This window comes from Pecten maximus, chromosome 10, assembly GCF_902652985.1.
Source record: "Pecten maximus chromosome 10, xPecMax1.1, whole genome shotgun sequence".
Classification (NCBI taxonomy): domain Eukaryota; kingdom Metazoa; phylum Mollusca; class Bivalvia; order Pectinida; family Pectinidae; genus Pecten; species Pecten maximus.
The window spans coordinates 42,230,031-42,254,078 of NC_047024.1; the positions used below are offsets into that span (position 1 = coordinate 42,230,031).

Sequence of the window (24,048 nt, forward strand, 5' to 3'; positions counted from 1 at the left end):
GGCTGAAGGAACGTTGCTAAACTTAAGTACACGGGATATTAGATATAGAGGGAGAAAGCTAAAGGTGTAAGAGGAGAACGCTGAAGGAGAGGGAGCTCCCCCGGACGGGGAAGGGAGAGCTCCCATGGGGAGAGCACGAACGGGAGAGGGAGAAGAGAGGCCACGCGGAGGTGAGGGTGAGAGCGAACCATGGACATGGATGTGATAAACTTTATGACTACATAGACACAACGTGAAGTACAAATAAAATTAACTATTGTAAACCATATGGTGTTGTGTTACACTGTCTGTTTCAACTGTTTTATTTGCAATATTTAAACAATAAATTTTCACTACCATTTCTTCATATTATCGTAATTATCAGAACATTTCCTAACACAGTCAAATGAGCCTATTACATACCTGTTAATCTCGCCCCAAGTTTCCCCTATTGTCGGTGTGCCTTGCCGAATATTCATTAGCGTTGCCCTCTCTGTCGATTCCTCGGGCCTGTACACTATGATATTGCCGCCTTTGACGATATCACTAGAACAAAAAAAGACAGCTTTCAAAAAGGTTTCTAAGTCAATATTTCATTCGTGTTTAATACATTTTATTTTCAAATTCCACGTACGTACATTGCTTAATCACATAGATAAGATTAACATTGTTCCGTTTATTTGGTCCAACCCCTCTGCCCCAAAATTTGGGAGTTACCTTGAGCTTTAATAAATGAAAACGTAAGTAATTTACAACCCCTCTTCCCCCTAAACTCGAGGGACAGACCTAGATGAACTTCGTAATATACCAAATTCACACTTCTTTAACCCTGGGAACTGTTTATCAATTTTTGTATCAAAATCGCTCCAGCAGAAGAAGTTCAAAGGTATGCCTTTATCGTCCTTTAATATATAAAACATTGTACCGGAGTTGATAAAAACTTCTTTAACACTGCCATGTACGTTATACCCGTTAGGGAATGGTCTTAGGAGAGAATTTATATAGACTTGGCCTGTTATTCGATTCTTTTGACTTAAACCACCAAATGCCAATATTTGTTGAAATAGTCTTACAGAAGGTAGGTGTGCACTTAAAGCTATATGATTTGTATGCTCACAATTTCCATTAAAGTAATTGTTTGGGACCGATCCATTTCCGAAATGCATCACTTTCTGGAACCAATCCGTAACAATTTCTGCTGGACTTGTTACAAAGGGAAGACCAATTCGCAAGGTAAACAATTTCATTTTCCTTTTTTTTTTTGTTAATATAATACAGTTGTGAAAATAAACATCAAATTGCTTAAGAACAGTTGGCAATGCGGAGTCTTTCTGGCAATGAAGATAAAAAATATATTTTTTGATAATTCAATAGAAGGAAAGGCTCCCGACTTCAACATTTCGCCCAACTTTGCGAAGGAAAGGATTAACAGTTGTTTATGAACCAAACAGCAGAAATTAAATGCTGTAATATAAATTTTCACTATTTCTGAGTTCTAGTTTGTACTTGTCTCCGTCATAGTTTACTTTTAAATACATGATTATGTAGCTTAAAGTATAAAACTATCTGCTATGATCTTATTGTCCTTTTTTATCATTCCCTGACTGGTACACGACAGTGTTTATTGGAACAACAGTAAGGACAATTTCAAATGCTACCCTCTTTTTCCCATATTCGTGTCTGTCCCTAGGCAGTCATCCTCTTTTCATACGTTTTTCGTCACGTTAATTCGAAGGCGCTCTGCGCAAGATTTGGTCAAATTGCATTTTGACTTTCAGGACTAGCAGCATTTGAAATAACAGTTGACACCTACGTCACACCATGACTTGGTTTACGGGCCCCTTGGGCCTGATACCTACGCTGCATTCTGAAGGAGGCGGATGATGATGTAAGAAAGTTTAGACATCCGGTCGGTAAGGACTTCTGTAGATGAATGTCCATCTGTCCAGCGATGCAGCTGTTTGGTTCCCTTACTTCCACAGGCATCACGTAGGTATTTCTCAAGGCAGATCCTACCAACAATTACAACCAAAACATGCAGGTGTCATAAGGTATTACTCATGGCAGATTCTACCAATAAGTACAATGAAAATTACATGTGAAATTTTGCTGCCATTCATTATATCTTAACATAAAGGCAAACAGCACTGTCTGCATGTACAACATAGTAGATTGGTTTGCAATTATAAGCCATCCATTGATATTATCAAAATTTAACGGACATATCAAAACAATTTACAATTTGTGATTTATAAAGATTTCTAAGTTTCTAGTAATCCAGGTACAGAGGACCAATGACTACGTCATCTGAAATGTCTTTAACTCATTCATAAATATGTTCATTGTGTATACGAGGGCTGATTGGTATGTTGTGAACCTCAAATTGAAGGATTTGAATTTTGCAGGACATATTGTATTATTTTTCAACATAATCCCCTTCAGTATCTATACACTTTTGCCAGCGGTGTTTAAAGGCCTCATTGTCACTTTAACAGAACTCCTTTTCTTGGCTGTTCAAAAAGTCATCCACTACATGTACGACATCAACAATGGGTGCCTGAAATAGCTGCTTTCAGTTTTGGAAATAGATGAAAGTTTGATGGCGAAAGATCAGGTGAATAAGGCGGATGTGCAGTCGTGGCAATGACAGACTTGTGAATAGGAGCATTGTCCTGATGGAATAACACACTTTAGTGAGCTCTCCGCGGAGCTTAAACTTAATATTTTCCCGTAACTGCCTTAGAAGTGAAGCATAGTATGTGCCATTGATTGTTTGTCCCATTTGAAGATAATCTATCAGCAGAATACCATATGCATCCCAGAAAACGGATGCCATAACATTCCCAGCTGATGGAACAGTCTTTGCCTGCTTTTGGTAGGGGAGAGCCAGGGTGCTTCTATTATTTCGATTGTTGTTTGGTCTCTGGGGTAAAATGCTGGACCCATGTTTCCTCCATAGTGACAAATCTCTGAATAAAGTTGGCAGGATCTTCCTCAAAAAGGTTAAAGTTAGCACACGATAATGTGCCACTGGTGTGCTTCTGATTAACTGTCAGAAGTCTTAGTACCCATCGGGCCGAAAGCTTTCTCATTGCATGATCCTGGGTCAGAATGGAATGTACTCTTTCCTGTGAAATGCCAACTCTTCCGGCTATATCTTTCTGTGACTTGTCTGTCAGTCATAACAATATCATGAACTTTATAAACCATTTCTGGGGTTGCAACATTGTTCCATACTGTTGCTAACATATCATTATGGATATCCTCAGGTGTTAAACCTTTTTTATGCAAATATTGAATCACTGCTCCTTCACCGATTTTGTCCATTTTGCAAAAGCTGCTTGTCTTGTTTAGAACGCTACCTCATCGATATACATTTTGTAAACTAACCAAATGAGACCAGTCCTTGGGTACACGACCCTATGTAGTCAGAGAATAGTAGGACTTAAAAAGAACATCATTGACTACCTCCTTCAATACGAGGCTCACAACATATCAATCATCCCTCGTATAATATATATACAAAACAAAAATGTAGATGGATTTCAACTTGCTTAAAGGCTTGTGGCATATCAATACATTTAACTCTAATAAATCTTATACATGTATATTAGTCAAGATCATGCAATCTTTTGATACACTATGAGCCTATAAGAGAATGACATATCACTTTATAATATTAATCAAATAAATTCCGTTTTTCATACAAAATATAGTCACAAGTGTAAGATTCTATTGATCACATAACTCATGAAAACTCTAAATTCATTTCTATGATGGACAGCCAAATTTCAACCTGGATGGTATGTGTTATTAATTTGTCTACAAAGACAATTTTGCCACGTCAAAAATATCAAATGTACAGTGAAATCATGATTACACATGCACCTTACGATATTTATAACATGATTGTATTATATGGTATTGGTGGAATGGGCCAGTTATGCGATAAGATAGGAATCTGTATAAATACAAATTACCAAATTACTAAAGTATGAAGTGTCTAGTTTATGAAAGACTTAAGTTTATGGAAGACACTTTGAGTACAATAGACAGGTTTACAGATTTTAAAGTGTCTGGTATACATGTTTACATTACAAAGAGCAGTCACCTGTTCACAAACAAATGTTTGTGCTGCTGGAGACGCTTGAATGCCGCACTTGTGTGGACTAGAGTTTCGTCTGCAACAAATAATGTCTCTACACAGCGATGGTCTCCAGACATCAGAAGTTCTCCGAAATGGAATATCTCATGGATGGTAAAGTCACAAGACTCTCGCTCACTCTGGAGATGAATAAAACAATATGAAAGCTAGTATATTTACAAACAACATGACCTAGTGCTTTCCATCTACAGCCATTGAGAGGAGGACCTTTGTTTTAAGTCTTAAGTTTTGAATCTTTTAAACAATTAGGAGTCTTCCTCCTTAATAATGAAATTGGCAAGTTCATGTACATTGTATATGTCCATTGTCCGCCCATGATAAGTGTAGTGAAGTGTAGTGCAAACGACCAGAGGTATCCGACAATGGAATATACCTAAAACAGTTATTTATTTTATGCCTAGCCCAAGTTTCCTTTCGCCCTGCCACCATGTCCTACACCAGACATGGTGTCAGGGCCAAAGGAAACTCAGGCTATTTTATGCCATAGAAGCAATCTTCATTTATCACATATAAAGCTATGAAAAGTTAACCCAACTTCTGAGAAATTTGACATTTGTAGTCAATGTGATAATGGCATCACTATACAATATCATTATATATATATACATGTACAGCAAATGCTTTATGGTGAACAAGGGGGAATAACTCTGTAAAGAATCATGTACAGTTGACATGATCTTGATATTATAAGCTGACTTTCTTAAAAATATAAGTTAACTAATCTGTTTCAGCACATTTATTTGTGGTTTCTTTAGTTTAATGATTTCATAATACTGTGGAGGACAGATGGTTTACTATTACGCTTTATTTGAACATGTAACAGTAAAGAGAGTAGAGTGTCTCCACTAGGGATCGAAACAGAAACTCTTTGCTTACTGGTCTACTGCTCTACTGACTAGCTTAAGAGAAATTCCATCTAGCATGAAGCTATATATCAACTGTATCTCTATGTATATGTAACCCTGGTAAATACTAGCCACATTCAACATACTCAACTGCTCGGCTAGCTTAATTGGTTGAGCGTAAGACTAGTAAACCAGATGTTCTGTGTTTGATCCCGAGCGGAGGCAGTGATTTAAATATAATTAATCCTACGCTCTGTTACATTGGCACCCATGTAGAAACTCAGGAATGAAACCCATCACTGCTTGCAAAAGCATCGCTATTACCCCTGGAAACTCGAGGATGAGTTCTTTCCTGGAGTTGGAGTGTACATGTGTAACCCTGGTAAATACTAGCCGCAATATGCCGCTCAGCAAGAGAGATCTTCACTTTAGTTCGATCAGATGATCATAAGACTAGTACATGTAAGCCAAAGGTCCTTGGTTCGATCCCTAATGGAGGCAGTCATTTAAATTTAACTAATCTTGCACTCTGTTACATACACTTTTAAAATTAAAACCTGCTACACATGTATAATGTATATATACCTTAAGAGTTTGTTTGGGAGGGTTAAATCCCAAAATATCTCGTGTCCTTGCCTGGTACACCAGGAACATGTCCATATCACTTGTAGGGGTGTGTAAGTTATACCTGAAACAGACAAGTCAATGTCATTTTACAATTGTAGAAGTTGTAAACTATTGATATTTGAAACATGTAAAATTGATAGTGTTATTTTATAAGCTTGTGAATTTGTTCAAATGTTCAAAGAATTAATGAACCTCAAATTAATGCTGCAAATTGACAAGCTTTAATTGATAGTCTTACAAATAAATACTGTTAATGTTTTCCTCTGTATCTATTTCTTAATAATAATTTACAAGTAAAACAAATGTGTACCTTCTGCTACCAAAAGGACATGCCATTATGATACTGCCAAGCTCCTGTGTGATTTTCTCTGATATTTTCATCCAGTTTTCATTCATCAAACCCACTTCATCTGAGGAATGGAAAAATGGAGGAGGTTGATTTTCCTCTGCCATTTTCATTTTTTCCTGCCTTTTGGATTTTAATTCTTCATAAAACTTATCAATCAAAAGACATAAATTGCTTCCAATGCCAGAAGGTACTTCCTGCCAATTGCGGGCTTTGTTTAATGGTGTGTTGTCTGTCAATCTATATTCTTCTCCCTCTGTTGCTTTAGAACTGAGACACCTTTCACCAAAATCATTCAGAAAATGTGTTATCCATTTAACATCAAAGTAATTCCAATCAGTGTGATTAGAAACATTTTCATCGATCAAGTGTTTATTTTCTGTTGATTCTGATGTGTTTTCAGTTACAGATTTAAGTTCTGTTTTGGTTCCCTTAGAGCAGCTATTTGTAGATGCTTGGTTTTCAACGCCACTTGCCATTTCAGCATAGCCGTGCCACCCATGACAATTGTTTACACTGAAAATGATGACAACACGGTTGTTATTGGTCCGGGCATGTGTGAGGAGGTCACTTGGGTGCGGGGGCTCTCTGCGATTTCTACACGCCCATCTTGATGTGTCAATACATTTACGTAACGATGCTATACTGTCACACTTGGCTATGAAATAACTCGTCTTTTTCTCGTCTGAAGCCATAGCAAATAAATCTGAAAGAGATGAAAATAATCAGCAAATTAAGCCTTATACATACAGCCTGAGCTTCCTCTGGCACTGACATGTCCACATTGTAAGTCTGGTATCAGGAGAAAACTCAGCTAAATATATAAATGGATGAAATGTCATAAAATTAAATTACATCAAGCATGTACAGTAAACATATGAAACTGAAATTAAAGTCACCAACAAACCTCACCATGCAGCTACATGTATACAATATGATACAGATAATTGTGGTAATATGTGTGACTTCAATTTACTTTTGTTAATATAGATATATATATTTTTTCTCAATCATGGAGATCATATATGCATGCATATGGATGATTAATCAGTTAAGGTACTTCAGTACACTTGTGCTAAGAAGATTTGAGACATGTAAACACAATGAAATTATTGTAACTGTTTCACAAAAAAAAAAAAAGGGCCCATTGGAGGGCCACAACATACGCCCGACACAATATTTGACACTGGGAAGGAGGTAGTTTCACAGGTTGTAATGTTACGGCTCATCAAGATGTATATTTGTGTCAAGTATGGAGAGCCTAGGTCGGGTAGTATTGAAGTTATGGTCCGGATAAGCAAAATCATCAAAGGGCAATAACTCCACTAATAAGGGGATAAGGGGCATAATTTTGGTATGTGACACTCCGGCTCATCTAGATGTATATTTGTTTTAAGTATGGAGAGCTCAACACCATATGTGCCCGAAGTAAATCATCAAAGGGGAATAACTCCATCAATAAGGGGGTACAGGGCATGATTTTGGTATGCGACACTCTGGCTCATCAATATGTATATTTGTGTCAAGTATATATATATGGAGAGCCTGAGTCGAGTAGTACTGGAGTTATGGTCCGGACAAGTAAAATCATCAAAGGGGAATAACTCCACAAATACGGGGGTAAGGGGCATGATTTTGGTATGCGACACTCCGGCTCATCATGGAGTACTGGAGTTATGGTCCGGACACCATGTGTGCCCAACCGCCCGCCCGCCCACTCGCCAACATGATAACATAATATGTCCCCGTCTTTCGTCAGGCGTATAAAAAAAATTAGATAAGCTCTCGGAATTCTTTAGTTTTACCAGAGACGGGTATTATACGCATCTCTGGTTTTACATTACACACAAAAAATGTGTGTAAGTTAACCAGACATAGGCAATCTTGAGGCTAATCCGTGTAGACTCGGTCCGGTTACCTGTGCACGGGCGTTGCCATTCAGATCAAATGCTTGTCCGCTAGTCAACTTTTCTCAAATTTTCATACAAAAGTTTTGAGCTAATTTAACTCAGTCATTTATTGATATCAACTATAGTTGGCATAAATATAATAATCATATACTATTTTAGTATATATTTATTTGATGATATTGATTTTTATATGCTGGCGAAATATGGGGAGTACAAGTCAAGTGTCATGATCCACCTTAATGATAAAGCAATTCAATATTTACACTTTATTACACTAGAATACAGAATAATTGGTATCCATTTTCTGAAATATTTAGCGGAAATACAGTTTAGGCTCACAAATAATCCCTCACAAGTCGCAAACACTGAGTTCGATACATACCTGTTAGTTCTGTAATCGATGGTGAAATAATTAATTATAATGGTGTAATATTCACGTGTTTATGTTTTTGACATTTCACCGGAACCGGAAGTGAGTGTGTAGATAAAAAATGGCAGACGATCAGGATGAAGGAGATAAACTGCAGATGAAAACAAGTAGTTCTATTCAGCAGATGCTGACTTCCATCATTCAGGAACGATGTAAAGACGTTGTCAAGTTCACATCAGACGGAGGTTCGATTATTGTATTATTTCTCTCTGTGAATAGTTTGCTTCCTTGTCGATTATTGGTGCCGCCCTAGCTAACCAAAACAAACTCCTTTTCATCATGTCATTACGTGTTTTGCTGTCAGTAACACGCTTTAATTTCAGAGATTCCGTGCAGTTGGTGTTTTTCGTTGGGGTAGCTTTTAAATGAGGTCTTATGATTTGTTTGCCTGAACAACTTCCCTGTCTTCCACCTCTGTCACATCTGTCGACATGTTTACATTTTATGATATTAATAGACAACTAAACTACATAGAAAAAATGATCGAAGACATACCCATAAACGAACCAGACTCCCCACACTCTTACCGAAAATACAACCCCAAAAAACTATTCTCTTACATCAAAACCACAAGAAAAGAAAATACTGACATCACATCCCTTCGCAAAGACGGACATCTCACTACAGACCCAACCGTAAAAGCAAACATCCTCAATCATGAATTCCAAGCCGCATTCACAACAGAACAAAACAACAATATACCAGACAAAGGACCATCGCCACACCCCACCATGCCACAAATCCACATTACACGCAACGGAGTAGACAAATTACTAGGAAACATAAATCCCCACAAAGCGACAGGACCTGACCAAATACACGGAAAAATTCTTAAACAGCTCATGATCAAAGACCCCATATATATATAGCACCCATACTCACAAAAATCTTCAACACTTCACTCAGCACAGGGACACTACCACACGACTGGAAACACGCAAATGTAAACCCAATATACAAGAAAGGAGACAAACACAACCCCACTAACTACCGCCCAATCTCACTCACCTGCATCGCATGCAAAATCATGGAACACATCATCACAAGCGCAACAATGAAACATCTAGAGGACAATTACATACTCTACAACCTCCAACACGGCTTTCGCTCCTCAAGATCATGCGAAACACAACTCGCCACATTCATACACGACCTAACACTAAATAACAATACAAACAAACAGACAGACATTGTCATAATGGATTTTGCCAAAGCATTTGACAAAGTCCCACACAAACGCCTCCAGTACAAACTCAAATACTACAGAATTACAGGGAACACACTCACATGGATTACAGACTTTCTAACACACCGCACCCAAACAGTATTACTTGAAGGGAAACAATCGGACAAAGTCCAAGTCACTTCAGGAGTACCTCAAGGAACCTGTTTGGGCTCCATACTCTTCCTCATATACATCAACGACCTACCAGACTACATCAAACACAGCACTCTCAGACTCTTCGCCGACGATAGCATCATCTACAAGACAATCCACAACATAGACGACGCACACAAATTACAACAAGACATAAACGCAGCAGGACAGTGGGAACAAGACTGGCTCATGAAATTTCACCCAAACAAATGCAATATCATATCCACTTCAAACAAACGCACCAAAACAACATACAACTACAAACTGCATGACCACACACTGCAAGAAGTCGACGCCAGCAAATACTTAGGACTCGCATTACAGAAAAATCTCAAATGGGATACACACATCAACAACATCACTGCAAACACCAACAGATCACTAGGCTTCCTAAAACGCAACCTGAAAATAAACTCACAACATATAAAAGAACATGCATACAAGCCCTAGTGAGACCCAAACTGGAATACTGCTCTTCCATATGGGACCCGCACAACACAAACCAAATCAACCAAATAGAAAAAATTCAACGCAGAGCAGCACGATACGTACAAAACAGATACCACAACACAAGTTCAGTACAAGACATGATGGACAAACTCAACTGGCTCACACTTCAAACACGTAGACTCAAGACCAGACTCATACTATTATACAAAATCATTCACCATCATGTCGCAATAGACCCACACGGCATCATGCACCCAGCAGACCCTAGGACAAGGCAAACACACCCCTACACCTTCAGACACCTATCTGCCACCAATGACACATACAAATACTCCTTTTTCCCACACACAATAACACAATGGAACCTCCTCCCGGTGGCAGCAGTACAATGCACCACACTAGAGATCTTCAAGGCAAATATATACAATGCAGCCCTTGATGATCTCAAACACACACCGTAAACACACCCTCATAATGTTTTTATCTTAAAGTTTCCACTAAATTTTTTTTAAAAAAAACCCTCTCACTGTACCCAAATCCCCGCACTTTTTAACTTCTTTTAAAAGCATACAACGATCCTTCCTGTGACCGTTATCGTCATTTTTGACGGAGGTTCCATAATTAAAAGAAGAAGACAAAATTTCCAAATTCCTTATATTACAAAACAGAGGCAATGGTTATATCATTAACATAACTCTAAGTTCCATGTTCATTTTCCACAAAACTTCTAAATATGAATTTACATTTACATTTGTAAACTTCATTTGATTTAGTTCTACTACAAAATGCAGTAAAATTCAGATCAATCAACAGTAATTCGCTGTATTGTTGGCCCAGATGGAAGTGTACAGTACTAGTATAAGTGGTCTTTACATTTGTAAGGCATGTTTCCCACTGACCTTCTATAGTTTGTTTCTGGGTGTTATATGACCTTCCGTTGTCTATGTCTGCATGATAAATGATATAGAGGATATCTTACACTAACAAGTGTCTTCAGATATTCTGTTTATTTCATTTTTTACAGCAAAATATACCGAGACAGCTCAATCTTTCCCAGAATTCATTGCGGTTCTCTGTCAAAGACTCACAAATGTATGCCAAATCATGACATAATGTATTCTATCTTGTATTATGACGTCATATAACATGATATAGAGCTATATATATGCAAATTTTAATTTTCCCTATTTTTGTTAGCAAGCAGTGTTAACGTTCTAATTGGTCAAATAAAAAAAGTGGTATTTTTTACAACTGAAAAATGTTGGAAAAAGTTATATTTCTCACTAGTGAAAATTATCGCTTTTATAGAATGAATAACTTTCGATATCTCACTCGTCTGGTAAAAATGTAATAAAATTAAATTGTCTACTTTTTCAGAGTTTGAGTTAGTTCCCAGCACGGTGAATGATTTCTGGACCAGTCTATTCACAAAATACTTCCTCAGTGGCTCAGTATCAACAGATGACACCCGAGATGACATGTTGTTTTATGTCAGAAAGACTCCAAACCCAAAGGGGAAGTTTTACATAAAGGTTGGTTTGCATTATACCTGTATGTGTATACACAATGTACTGATTGTATATACTTTGTCTGTTTTCTATATATATATTATAAGGCCTAAAAAATAATACATTTGTGTACATGCTTCTGCTAACATGCCAGAAAAATACATGTTACATGTAGGATGAAGGGAAAATCCTTTATTATTCATGAAACTAATATTATAGACAAGGAATCTCAACTTTGAAAGTTCTTCCTTGAAAATTACCAAAAATACATCTACATGGTACATGAATTAAGGAAGGACAGGAAATCTTTTATTATTTGTAATAATTAGATATAAGCTATAGACAAGGAATTGTATCTTTGATAGTCCTGCCTTGAATATTGTCAAAAAATATGTCAGGGTTGGTAGTAAATAGCTGGAAACATTGGTGTTTCAAAGCTTAAGGCCTACCTTTTTTTTTTGGTTGATGTATTTTGACAAGAAAGAGGAATTTTGTGTATATGTTTGATATGCATAATTGCATATTTCATGGCATTTGCCATTCTAAATTTTCAATGACTTTCATGTCCAACTTTATCCCAATTTTTTTTTTTTTCTATTAATATTAATTTATAATGTCAACAACAGGTGTTGTTATTCTACCAGTAATAACTTTGGTATTGACAAAAATTACTCTGGAAAATATCTAATATTTACCATTTGTTACAGATCAATCTAGCTGTATCAGCAGTATTGAAATACATTATTTTGAGACAATCATATTGTAACTTGAGCAGAATTTTTTTTCATATTTGTTCCATATTTTATGATATAACATATTACTTCAGTTTATTAATTTTCTTTTATGTGTTGACAGACAGAGATCGAAGTGTATCGGAGAGCCTCTAAGAATGTTCCGTCCCTTGAGGACAAAACCATAAACTGGGAAGAAACTGTATACCTCAATATAATCCTACACCAGGTAAGCAGCAGCTTTTTATCAGGAAAACAAATAAAAATATAGGTGTCAATTTCATAAATATTACTGAACTTTAATTAAAAAAATTCTTGTTGTTCTAAGTTTAACGACATTTTAAATTTTAAATGATTTTTTTTTTTTATGAAACAAAAGTCTGCATTGTTACTAATAATCTGTATTATAAATCTGTACAGGATATTGCAATACTAAGTTGAGGTGAAATAAAAATGGTGAAGGTATTAGGGGAAAAATTGAATGCATTAAAATAATTTTTTTAATATTGGCTTATATTCTTCATAACCAACCTAAGATTTGAGAATAGTGATGAACAAAAATGACTGGATAATTTCTTTATTATCAAAAATATATATATATTTGATAGGGACATAAGTTTTTGTGATAATGAATTGTCTATTAAATTTGCATCATACCCATGTCATATGTTTTTGATTAAAAAAAACCTTTGGATTAGCTTACAATGTACAATTTCATTGAAGACACCAGTTGAGGAAACATTCCAATAAGTTTATTGGTACACTGTTTATAATTTGTAAAACTGAAAAGGCCTCCAAACTTTAATTGTATTCCTGAATGTATCCTGCCGACAATATCAACTAATAAATATGTTATAATTCAACAAGTATTTTATTTGTAGTTTGAGTACACTGTGACATGTGCAGTCTGTACAAGAACGAGTGAAAGTAATCTTCAGATCCTGAAAAAATTTTCACAGGTAAATTTTCAAATATTTTTTTCAGAATTCACTATACCCACAAATAAGCTTCCTTATTTACTGATGAAAAATCATCAATTTTGAATGCAAATCTAAAAGCAGTTCACAAATAAGCATTCCCTAAACTTTAATACTGAATTCTAACACTAGAAGAAGGGACTTTTTGAGGATAAATTCAGGTATCATTTATTATCATTTAATTAAAAGACAAATCACAGAAAAGCCACATTATACATTGTAAGTGTTGTGTATACATGAATGTGTTTTGGGCCGTCTTTAAGTAGTGTGTTCCTGGTTAAAGAGCTAGTCAGGAAAGGAAAATCATTCTCTTTAAGTATTGTCATATAATTTCAGTGACAAAACCTTCTTAAACTAGGTACATGGAGATTAGTTCCTATTATAATTGCAGTTCATCATTTATGTCAATGTTTTCTAAGGAGTTATTCCCCTTTAATAATATTTTAAGAACTATTTTTATATGTGAGCAAGGAATATTAAGTCAGACTTTGGTGCACAATTCTGGTTCCTGTTTGTTTCTTATTTTATTTTTAAAGCTACTACACTGCAGATTATAAGACTGAGGTAAAATAAGTGAATTTCTATGTTTTTACCTCTGTTTATTATCGCATAAAGCTGCAGTATGTACTGTATGTATGTGGTTTTCTCCGGTTGTGCATGCATTTTTATTTCATTTTCCTTTTGTCAGAGAGTTTATCCGTCCCCAAGTAGACGAAGAATGGACAGCAAAGGTACTGAGGAAGAAATGACATACCCTAATATATTCTTCACCGTGGACAATTTTGAAGAGGTACTTTTGAATTATTGTAAATCTTATGTTTCCAATACTTAGATTAAGGTAGTCATTCATAAAGATAAGCAGGTTTGATACTGATTTCTGTTTATTTAGAAGTAAATTAAAATCAAAATTTTTGCTTTGAAGGGACATTCTTTCATTTGAATAAAGTGTATGTCTCCAAAATGAAACTTAATGGGAAATGTATATTTTCCCCAAGTAGTAAAAGTTATAATCTTTGAATTAATACAGCAGTTTTACTCTCCCGTCAATATCATTTATATCAGTCATTTGCCTTTTGTAAGAATTAGACTTCTGGACCTCCTAGATACTGTTTCTCCACATTACAAAAATAAATTGCTCGGCAGGTCGGGTTTGAACCCAGTCTCCGCCATTAAGTAACTTCTGCTTAATCTACTACGCTTAGTTCATCATTACTACATTTGAAAACCCTGTTTTGGGTAACACAAATTATTTCTTCTGATCATTTGAAATTTGTTATAAACAAGTTTTACTGTATCTTTAGGACACAAAACTTGTCAATATCCGGTATTTTCAGGCGTTTGGAGACATCATTGTACGAGACAGTGAGATGGTATGTGTTGAGCTCACAGCAGCTGACAGAAGGGGCACTCTTCAAGGAGTTATCTTTCTTGGTTCAATACGATATGAAGCCCTGAAAAAGGTGTACGATGCTCGAGTAAGTATTGTAGCTTATAATTTTAATATGAAGCCCTGAAAAAGACATACAATGTTCGAGTAAGTATTGTCGCTTATGATATTAATAAGCCAACGGTTCTTTAATGTGTTGGTCCCCCGGGCTTATAACAGGATACATACAATACTAATGTATTGTAGTCATATACAAACCTATAATAAATATTGTGATTTTTTTTTCATAAATTTTTGAATTCCTTAATAATTCTACATATTCCTCCTTAGTAATCCATAGAATATGAAATGTTACAGTATTAGATAGCTTTTAGTCTTTTGAGATTTGGTACCATATGTACCTGTAGTTAAAGGCCTCATTATTTCTTTCCTACCGAGGGCCGCGTTGGCCGAGTGGTCAAGGTGTCCAGACAATTTATCACTAGCCCTCCACCTCTGGGTTGCGAGTTCGAAACCTACATGGGGCAATTGCCAGGTACTGACTGTAGGCCAGTGGTGTTTCTTCGGGTACTCCGGCTTTCCTCCACCTCTAAAACCTGGCACATCCTTAAATGACCCTGGTTGTTAATAGGATGTTAAACAAAAACAAACAAACACACTTTTCTACCAAGGTGTAAATACTCTGCCCCTGACTGGTCTTAGTAAAAGAATGGGTTATAATATATACAGTCAGAGTTAATTGAATTATTGAAAGGAATTTGTATATAATGAAAATAGTATATTTGATTAAGCGTTTGAAAACAGATTTCAATAAATTTGGTCTAGATGTGAAATTGCTTTAAATAGAAATTAGAATTAGTGTAATATATTATAAAAAATATATATTATATGGATGGTCCGATGGTGCATGCAGTAGTAACTCATTCAGGCATGTGAGGCATTGTGGTTACAATGTACTTGATGGGCATCTTCGGCAGTATGCTTCAGTGAGGTAGCACTATAAATCGGCAAAAGTTCTGGCCTATCATAAAGAGACTTAACACGAACATACTGCAGCTTCCCAAAACATACATACCTTCTTATACCACATGCATGCACGTCACATGCACAGGAGGCCATCCTTGAATGACCTTTGCTGTTGATATACAATGTAATATTAAACAATAATAAACCAACCCAACAAATGTACTTTCTCAACCACCTTGGTTTTCTCCTAGCACTCTATTTTTCAATTGATAGGGTAAAGACTTACATTGAGTTTGTTATACGCTTCTATTTGGGCCAGCTAAAGTGATTGATATGATGATGTGACTTTTTCAGCAATTGTAAGTTTTAAGCTAAATAAAGTTTATATAGATAATCAGAAAATGTGATACAGAGTCCCCTTTCAAGGTATGAAAAAGAGCAGCAACTCCAGAGTCCAGGTTTGAAAATGATCCTGCCGACATGTTTCCGCCTGCTAGGCCGGCCGTCATCAGGGCACAATTTATTAGTGTGACTGTTACAGTTTGAAGCTGAATAACAATGGACAACATGATGACGTTCCCCTTTGTTTTAGGCGAGCTTGACATCAAAGATGGTACAGACCATGTCTTTGGGATGGATCAAAAACCATAAACGTGTGGAGTTTGTGAGGATGCGGGGGCCACAGAGTAAAGGCCATGCTGAGGTGGCAGTCAGTCGGGTGGAAGGCTCAGGACCAGAAACGCCAGATTTGGAGAATTTTCCTGTAGAGGACTTTGATGGTCAAGAAAGTGACCAACAACAGGTTGGTATAGTCATTGATTGACCTGCTGGTTATTGCTCTAAATAATTATGTTTATCAGCTGAATACTGATGAATATTCATAAGTTTGAACATAATGTGATGTTCAGTAAATGTTTCAAATATATAGAAGTACTTAACTGTTATATAAATATGTGTAATGAAGAAAGTTTGGAGGTATGTATTTGAAAATGAGTGTCATTACCTCACAATTGGACTTCATCAATAGTTGTCAATCTTATTCCATCTTGCATCATTTAGCTTACAACTCCTGAGAGTCCTTACAAGGATTCAATGAATGAAGATGCTCATTATTTGGTTTTGATAGAAGGTTCCTATTTTTGGGTTGGTCCTGTATTTGTATATAATTGCAAGATGGCCACTATAGACAGCTGCTTTCTTGTTCTGTGATATAAATACATCACAAATGGAGCATTGTTTCAATTATAAGCATTGTATATATAATTAAGTCAGCAGGATTCAGTCTTAGATTGGTATAAACATTTCTACAGCAAAACCAGTACACCCAGCGGAGAATGAGTGATCCCAGCTCCTCGCTCGGCTCACTGGTGCGTGGCGGGATTCGAAGGATGAGCATGAAGAAGTCACGGTCAGAGACGGAGAGAGTTGACCATACACTGGATGTGGACGGGTGTCATGAGGTCGAGGCTGGCACCATTCAGGAAGGTAATTACTCCTTACAAAATATATACTCTATATAATAATCCCCTACCGGTGAAAACCTGGGGTCTATATATAGGATTTCCCTTTCTGACTGTCTGTCTGTACATCCTTCCACTCAGTTTTCAACACTTTTCTCAGCCATGCTTCAAGGTATGTTGGTGAAAGTTGGTATGTAACTTCAGTATTAGTAGTATAGCTACAGATCAACTTCAAGTTTCAGGGATTTTGGGTTCAAGGTTACTGTTACTATTTTTAACGTCAGGGTGCTTTTGGTTTGTTTGTTTTTGTTTAACGTCCTATTAACAGCCAGGGTCATTTAAGGACGTGCCAGGTTTTGGAGGTGGAGGAAAGCCGGAGTACCCGGAGAAAAACCACCGGCCTACGGTCAGTACCTGGCAACTGCCCCACGTAGGTTTCGAACTCGCAACCCAGAGGTGGAGGGCTAGTGATAAAGTGTCGGGACACCTTAACCACTCGGCCACCGCGGCCCCTACGTCAGGGTGCCTTTGGCACCTGCTGTTATAGGCGTGGTGGGAAAATGTTGTTACTGACAGATCTGTTCCGGCTAACTATTCCTCTTTTCTGTCATACAAATGATATACATCCACAGCCTAATATAGTTCCTATTTTGATAGCAATTATTGACACAATTTAAGTGATATAAACCGTGTTTACTGCAATTATTTAAAATGAAATGTTAATGTTTGGTGTTCTAGACTATTTAAGAGTATAATTATTAGGTCATCTGACCCGAAGGGTCAGGATGACCTATAGTCATCATGCTTCGTCCGTCGTCGTGCGCCGTGCGTCGTGCGTAAACTTTTCACATTTCAAACTTCTTCTCAAGTTCCACCAGTGGGATTGAGCTGAAACTTGCCTGAAATGATCCTGAGATGGTCCTGACCAAGTGTTGTTATTTTTCGGGTAGGTCCAAAATCCAAGATGGCCGCCATAGCCGCCATTTTGAAAACACATTTTAAACTTCTTCTCATGTTCCACCAGTGCTATTGAGCTGAAACTTGCCTGAAATGATCCTGAGATGGTCCTGACCAAGTGTTGTTATTTTTCGGGTTGGTCCGAAATCCAAGATGGCCGCCATATCCGCTATCTTGAAAAACACATTTTAAACTTCTTCTCATGTTCCACCAGTGCTATTTAGCTGAAACTTGCCTGAAATGATCCTGAGATGGTCCTGACCAAGTGTTGTTATTTTTCGGGTCGGTCCGAAATCCAAGATGGCCGCCATAGCCGCCATCTTGAAAACACATTTTAAACTTCTTCTCATGTTCCACCAGTGCTATTGAGCTGAAACTTGCCTGAAATGATCCTGATATGATCCCGACCAAGTGTCGTTATTTTTCGGGTTGGTCCGAAATCCAAGATGGCCACGATAGCCGCCATTTTAAAAAGACATTTTAAAAACATATTTTAAACTTCTTCTCATGTTCCACCAGTGCTATTGAGCTGAAACTTTCCTGTAATGATCCTGATATGATCCTGACCAAGTGTTGTTATTTTTCGGGTCAGTCCGAAATCCAAGATGGCCGCCATAGCCGCCATCTTGAAAAACACATTTTAAACTTCTTCTCAAGTTCCACCAGTGCTATTGAGCTGAAACGTGCCTGAAATGATCCTGATATGATCACAACCAAGTGTTGTTATTTTCCGGGTTGGTCCGTAATCCAAGATGGCCGCCATATCCGCCATCTTGAAAAAACAAATTTTATGCTTTTTCTCAATTTCCACCTGTGCTATTCAGCTGAAACTTGCCTGAAATGATCCTGAAATGATCCTGACCAAGTGTTGTTATTTTCCGGGTTGGTCCGTAATCCAAGATGGCCGCCATAGCCGCCATCTTGAAAAACACATTTTAAACTTCTTCTCAAGTTCCACCAGTGCTATTGAGCTGAAACTTGCCTGAAATGATCCTGATATGATCACAACCAAGTGTTGTTATTTTCCGGGTCGGTCCGAAATCCAAGATGGCCGCCATATCCGCCATCTTGAAAAAACAAAGTTTATGCTTTTTCTCAATTTTCACCTGTGCTATTCAGCTGAAACTTGCCTGAAATGATCCTGATATGATCCTGACCAAGTGTTGTTATTTTCCGGGTTGGTCCGTAATTCAATATGGCCGCCATAGCCGCCATCTTGAAAAAACATTTTAAACTTCTTCTCAAGTTCCACCAGTGCTATTGAGCTGAAACTTGCCTGAAATGATCCTGATATGATCCTGACCAAGTGTTGTTATTTTCCGGGTTGGTCCGTAATTCAATATGGCCGCCATAGCCGCCATCTTGAAAAAACATTTTAAACTTCTTCTCAAGTTCCACCAGTGCTATTGAGTTGGAAATTGGTGAGGATTTTTAGGAAGGAGGGCCAACAAAGTGTTGTTATTTGTTGGCCTCGTAAAATCATTGACTTGGCAGCCATGGCGGCCACTTTGTAACATGATTGTGCAATCATGGTTTTCCTGAACAATGCCTATTTTAAACTTCCACCAGTGGGATTCAGCTCTAACTAACCAGAAATGATCCTGATATGGTCCTTACCAAGTGTTGTTATTTATTGGGTGGGTCAGAAATCCAAGGTGGCCACCATGGCCAACAGTGCCACTATATACTTGCTTCAGAGAATACATACTACAATAATATAAGGTTTTTAATTAAGAGTCAGATGACCGTTAAGGCCCCTGGGCCTCTTGTTAACCTTTTCCTCGTCAGTATATGCAATTTTGTTGGCGTAGGATTACGTAGTTCTGTCTCGATACTGTCTTGAAAACGAAAGTAGAAAAATCAGTTTGATCGTCGTGGAAATTTACATGCATTCACAGAGAAACTATCCACATCTGTTCATCCTGAGTTCATATGCAGGAACATTTGATAGCTTGAAACCAATCCTATTTACGTAGTCAAATGCACCCGAGCATTCCACGAGATAACTTCAGCTGTCACGTGACTCTTCACTAGTCAGCCAAAATGACGGTTATGTCTACTGTAACCAAACCAACTACCGTTCGCAGTTTCATATTCATTTGTAAGTCGCTAGAATACGCAAGAAATATGACCAGGAATTGAGGGCAAAAATTAAGTTGTAATAAACTACATTGCCGTTTTTCGTGAGGATTTTATTAAATAAGGTTATTATTTGTTGTTTGAAAAGAATCTAATGATTATGATCCGTGACTGATGTACTGGCGGTGTCAAAACTAGATATGTCTCGTCGAACAACGCGACTGCAATTTTCTATCAGAGTTAAAATGTGTTACTTAAGGGGTCATAAAATAGATGTTTGATAGGTCTTATTAATAACTTATAGTATAAATAAAATTTAAAAAAACTTCGGCTGTGTACATCTTGGATTTTATCTTTAGTTGTAGTTACTTGACAACATGTTCTGTTAATAGACCGATTTGTCGCTCAGTTGATTCTTTTTTCAAAGTTTACAAGCAGCTTTACTGATACAGGAGTATATCAATAATCTTCCACAAGCATTAAAGAAATGGGGAAAGAACTATACTCAGCTATTGTAAAGTTGTCAGCTGATATATATGTTATACATGTTTTCTTGAATATATATAGAATAGAAATACCAGGGCCAGATGAAGACATTTCATCTGATACAAATGTAACTGTCAGACTATAAAATCCAATTTTAAATTTCTTATAATATGACCTCAGACCCTGACGTTTCTCAGGGCCCTTGGCCCTTTGATTTAGTGTGGGGCTGGTAGTGGAAATATATGTTGTTTAATTCGCAATATCCAGCTTACTTGTTTCGAAAGGCCTTTTTTTTTTAGTAAAAAACTTATAAAATGGATCTATTCTGCTTCAAAATTTAAGCATGAGTTTTGATATCTTTTGTCCTGTTTTTCCCAAATCATTGTTTATACTGTATTGAAAATCATTGAATTTGAATTGTTTAGAGGAATCTACATGTAAAGTTAAAATGTATTGTGTAATTGGTCACAAAAAATTCTTTTCAGTTTTATTTTTTGAAACAAAAATCCATGTGAAGTCTTAATTTTAAAAATAACATTATGTAATTGTTAACAATATTGATAAATGAGGAATCAAACTTCCTCAATGACCTAAAACCATATTCACCGACAGAAATTCTCTTGATATTTTCAGAACTAAAAAACAAAGAGCAATATGATGGATTTCTCGGGAAAAGTTTTGGACAAGCCTGGCACATATTTAAGGAAAGAAAAAGAGCAAACAGTGTGGCTCTCAACTCTTACCTAACTTACATTACACTACCATGGCACCGGATAGTCGCAGGTAAATAATTCAACGTTAATCTATATGGAAAAACAATATATATACAACAAATACCATGCTGGTAATTATTATTACAAATACTGTTTAAATGTGGTTTCCACCACTATTCATAGAATTTTGATTATCATGCTGATTGAGATAATTACCGTAACTTTTAGCAAGTTCAGCCCAATTTTTCTCTATCAGTAAATCAAACCTGGTAATTGAGCTGGTCAGAATTACAGGAAACTTGGACTCGGCAAAGGAAAAAATAAAATTATCCTTTGATTGAAATATTATTTTAATGAATTGATACTATAGTTATATTAAGCTGCACTCAATGAGGTCAGCTTGTTATTGGGAGAAAGGTCACCAGTATGCATTATGGTAGCTGAAGGTATTTGTTAATATGGCTATTCATGTTTTTGTAGATTTTGTGAGAAAACAGATTATAAATCTTGTGTTTGGGATATTTCGTCTATAGTAAGGTGTGATTTTCAATCTTTTATTTGCAGATGTTTTGGATAATCGTCAAAAGCCTGCCTTGCTTTTCTGACAAATAGGAGACGTGGTTGAAACACGTCGTACAAAGATGACCAATGCAATTAGTGTGACCGGCACAGTTAACGTATGAAGATGACCAGTCCGAAGTAATGGTTTGAAGTTACAAGGGAGATTGCCAGTACAGTTAAAATACATGTATGAGGATGACTGGTACAGAGCATATCACTATTTAGCATATGAGGATTGCCAGTATGGTTGATGTGGTAATCAATATACAGTCTATTGATGTCAGGTAGAAGTAAAATGTATTGTTCTGGTATCTACAGTTGGTATGTGAATCAGTGATAACAGCAGAAATGTGAATCCCTAAAGTCAGTAAGTGAATTAATGATGGCATTTGTATGTGAATCCCTAAAGTCAGTAAATTAATTATGGCATTTGTATGTGAATCCCTAAAGTCAGTAAATTAATGATGGCATTTGTATGTGAATCAATGGAAACAGCTGATATGTGAATCACAGGAGACAGCCAGTAAGTGAATTAATGATGGCATTTGTATGTGAATCCCTGAAGTCAGTAAATTAATGATGGCAGTTGTATTTGAATTAGGTAGTTGTAACAGCTGAGATGTGAATCCCTAAAGTCAGTCAGTAAGTAAATTAATGATGGCAGTTGTATGTGAATCTGTAGAGTCATCCAGTAAGTAAATAAGTGGTGACAGCTGAGATGTGAATCAGTATTAGCATCATGTGCTTACATTATGTGAATCAGTGGTGAAAACTGTTATGTGAATCAGTATTGTGGTGACAGTCAGTATATGTATCCTTGGTGAAAGCTGGTACAGGTATGTGAATCAGTGAGCACAGCTGGTATATGTGAATCGGTGATGACAGCTGAAATGTGAATCGGTGATGACAGCTGGAATGTGAATCAGTGATGACAGCTGGTATGTGAATCAGTGATGACAGCTGGTATGTGAATCAGTGATGACAGCTGGTATGTGAATCAGTGATGACAGCTGGAATGTGAATCAGTGATGACAGCTGGAATGTGAATCAGTGATGACAGCTGGTATGTGAATCAGTGTGCACAGCTGGTATGTGAATCAGTGTGCACAGCTGGTAAATGTGAATCAGTGATGACAGCTGGTATGTGAACCAAAAGGCATTTATATATGCTGTGCATACATGAACCAGGGAAATATTATTCAGATATAAATCTAATAAATCTAAGTACAGTATTAAGACGGATTCAGAAATACATGACATTGTAGTTTCAATGGCCTTGTTCAATGTACTTGGAAATTACCTATTAATTTGTGGCCTGATTATCTTGACAGAGTTTATATAACATTATGACCACAGTTCTGGTATAGGTACAACACACAATCAATATCAGTAGAGAAGTGGGGGGGGGGGGGGTGGAGCTAGGGGGAGGACTTTACCGAGATTGTCTATGGCATGATTAAGGTCTCCCTCATCTCAAGATTAATGATGTTGGTGACACACATTCCAGAAACTTTCATACTCCATACTAGACTTCATACTCAGTGTTATATGAATAAAACGTAATCATATGTGGATTATACTCCAACAATGTCAGTTATGACAGAGGATTACGTGCCGTAAAATGTATGGCAGTATCTTCACAACATCAAATAACCAACTGTCTCAAAGACTTTCTACTAAAGGAGTTCAGTGAGGGATATGTCTCATAGGCGTTCCTAGTCTAACATAAGATTTGGCTTCATGGCTCCATTGATATTGTCAATGTGAATCTCCCCATGCACATTGATATTTTTTGAGGAACTTCTCCTCTGGCTGATATTAAGCATGGTTGATTTTCTAAAATTCCTTTGTGCTTATACATAATTATGTTCTTTGTAACTCAAAAATAAAAAAAAAACAGGTAAAAAATGAGAAATACAAGTTTATTTTAGGTGTTCTCCCAGCTTAGAAAATTGTTAGTTCCCTATAAACAGTATCTTATAGCGTTCAATATATGTAGTAAAGAATCAGCTTGATATATTTTACAACAGCTATTAAAAAAATCTTATCATCATCTACAAATTTAACATAATATTTCTTGTTGGTCTGGATGG

The 24,048-nt window shown here is 36.7% G+C and overlaps 2 protein-coding genes across 3 annotated transcripts; one reads left to right on the forward strand and one right to left on the reverse strand.

The window, feature by feature from the left end:
* Positions 1 to 279: 279 nt before the first annotated feature.
* Positions 280 to 8,345, reverse strand: LOC117335843. Of its 2 annotated transcripts, XM_033896085.1 has the most exons (6): positions 8,255 to 8,345; positions 5,927 to 6,668; positions 5,575 to 5,677; positions 4,091 to 4,263; positions 1,839 to 1,991; positions 283 to 525 (listed from the first exon to the last, which is right to left on the reverse strand). In XM_033896085.1, the coding sequence occupies exons 2-6, from the start codon at positions 6,655 to 6,657 to the stop codon at positions 333 to 335; spliced, it is 1,353 nt and encodes a 450-aa protein (XP_033751976.1). In that variant the 5' UTR covers positions 6,658 to 6,668; positions 8,255 to 8,345; the 3' UTR covers positions 283 to 332. The 2 variants fall into 2 exon arrangements, with proteins under 2 accessions (XP_033751977.1, XP_033751976.1); XM_033896086.1 differs by lacking the exon at positions 1,839 to 1,991 and having other exon boundaries at positions 280 to 525.
* On the forward strand, positions 8,320 to 23,344 carry LOC117335844 (uncharacterized protein KIAA0930 homolog). The gene is made up of 10 exons (XM_033896087.1): positions 8,320 to 8,487; positions 11,508 to 11,662; positions 12,494 to 12,598; positions 13,251 to 13,328; positions 14,035 to 14,136; positions 14,681 to 14,821; positions 16,292 to 16,501; positions 17,010 to 17,184; positions 21,315 to 21,464; positions 21,959 to 23,344. The coding sequence occupies exons 1-10, from the start codon at positions 8,364 to 8,366 to the stop codon at positions 21,997 to 21,999; spliced, it is 1,281 nt and encodes a 426-aa protein (XP_033751978.1). The 5' UTR covers positions 8,320 to 8,363; the 3' UTR covers positions 22,000 to 23,344.
* Positions 23,345 to 24,048: the final 704 nt, after the last annotated feature.

Bases quoted from the DNA above. Each gene is read 5' to 3' on its own strand.
- LOC117335843 (XM_033896085.1), bottom strand. From the start codon at position 6,657: ATGGCTTCAGACGAGAAAAAGACGAGTTATTTCATAGCCAAGTGTGAC. The intron at 4,264-5,574 runs GTATATATACAT...ATTCATCTCCAG, and splicing joins CTCCCAAACAAACTCTTAAG to AGTGAGCGAGAGTCTTGTGA. The intron at 1,992-4,090 runs GTGACTGCTCTT...AATTGTTGGTAG, and splicing joins AAACATTTGTTTGTGAACAG to GATCTGCCTTGAGAAATACC.
- LOC117335844 (XM_033896087.1), top strand. From the start codon at position 8,364: ATGGCAGACGATCAGGATGAAGGAGATAAACTGCAGATGAAAACAAGT. The intron at 13,329-14,034 runs GTAAATTTTCAA...TCCTTTTGTCAG, and splicing joins TCCTGAAAAAATTTTCACAG to AGAGTTTATCCGTCCCCAAG. The intron at 14,137-14,680 runs GTACTTTTGAAT...CGGTATTTTCAG, and splicing joins CCGTGGACAATTTTGAAGAG to GCGTTTGGAGACATCATTGT.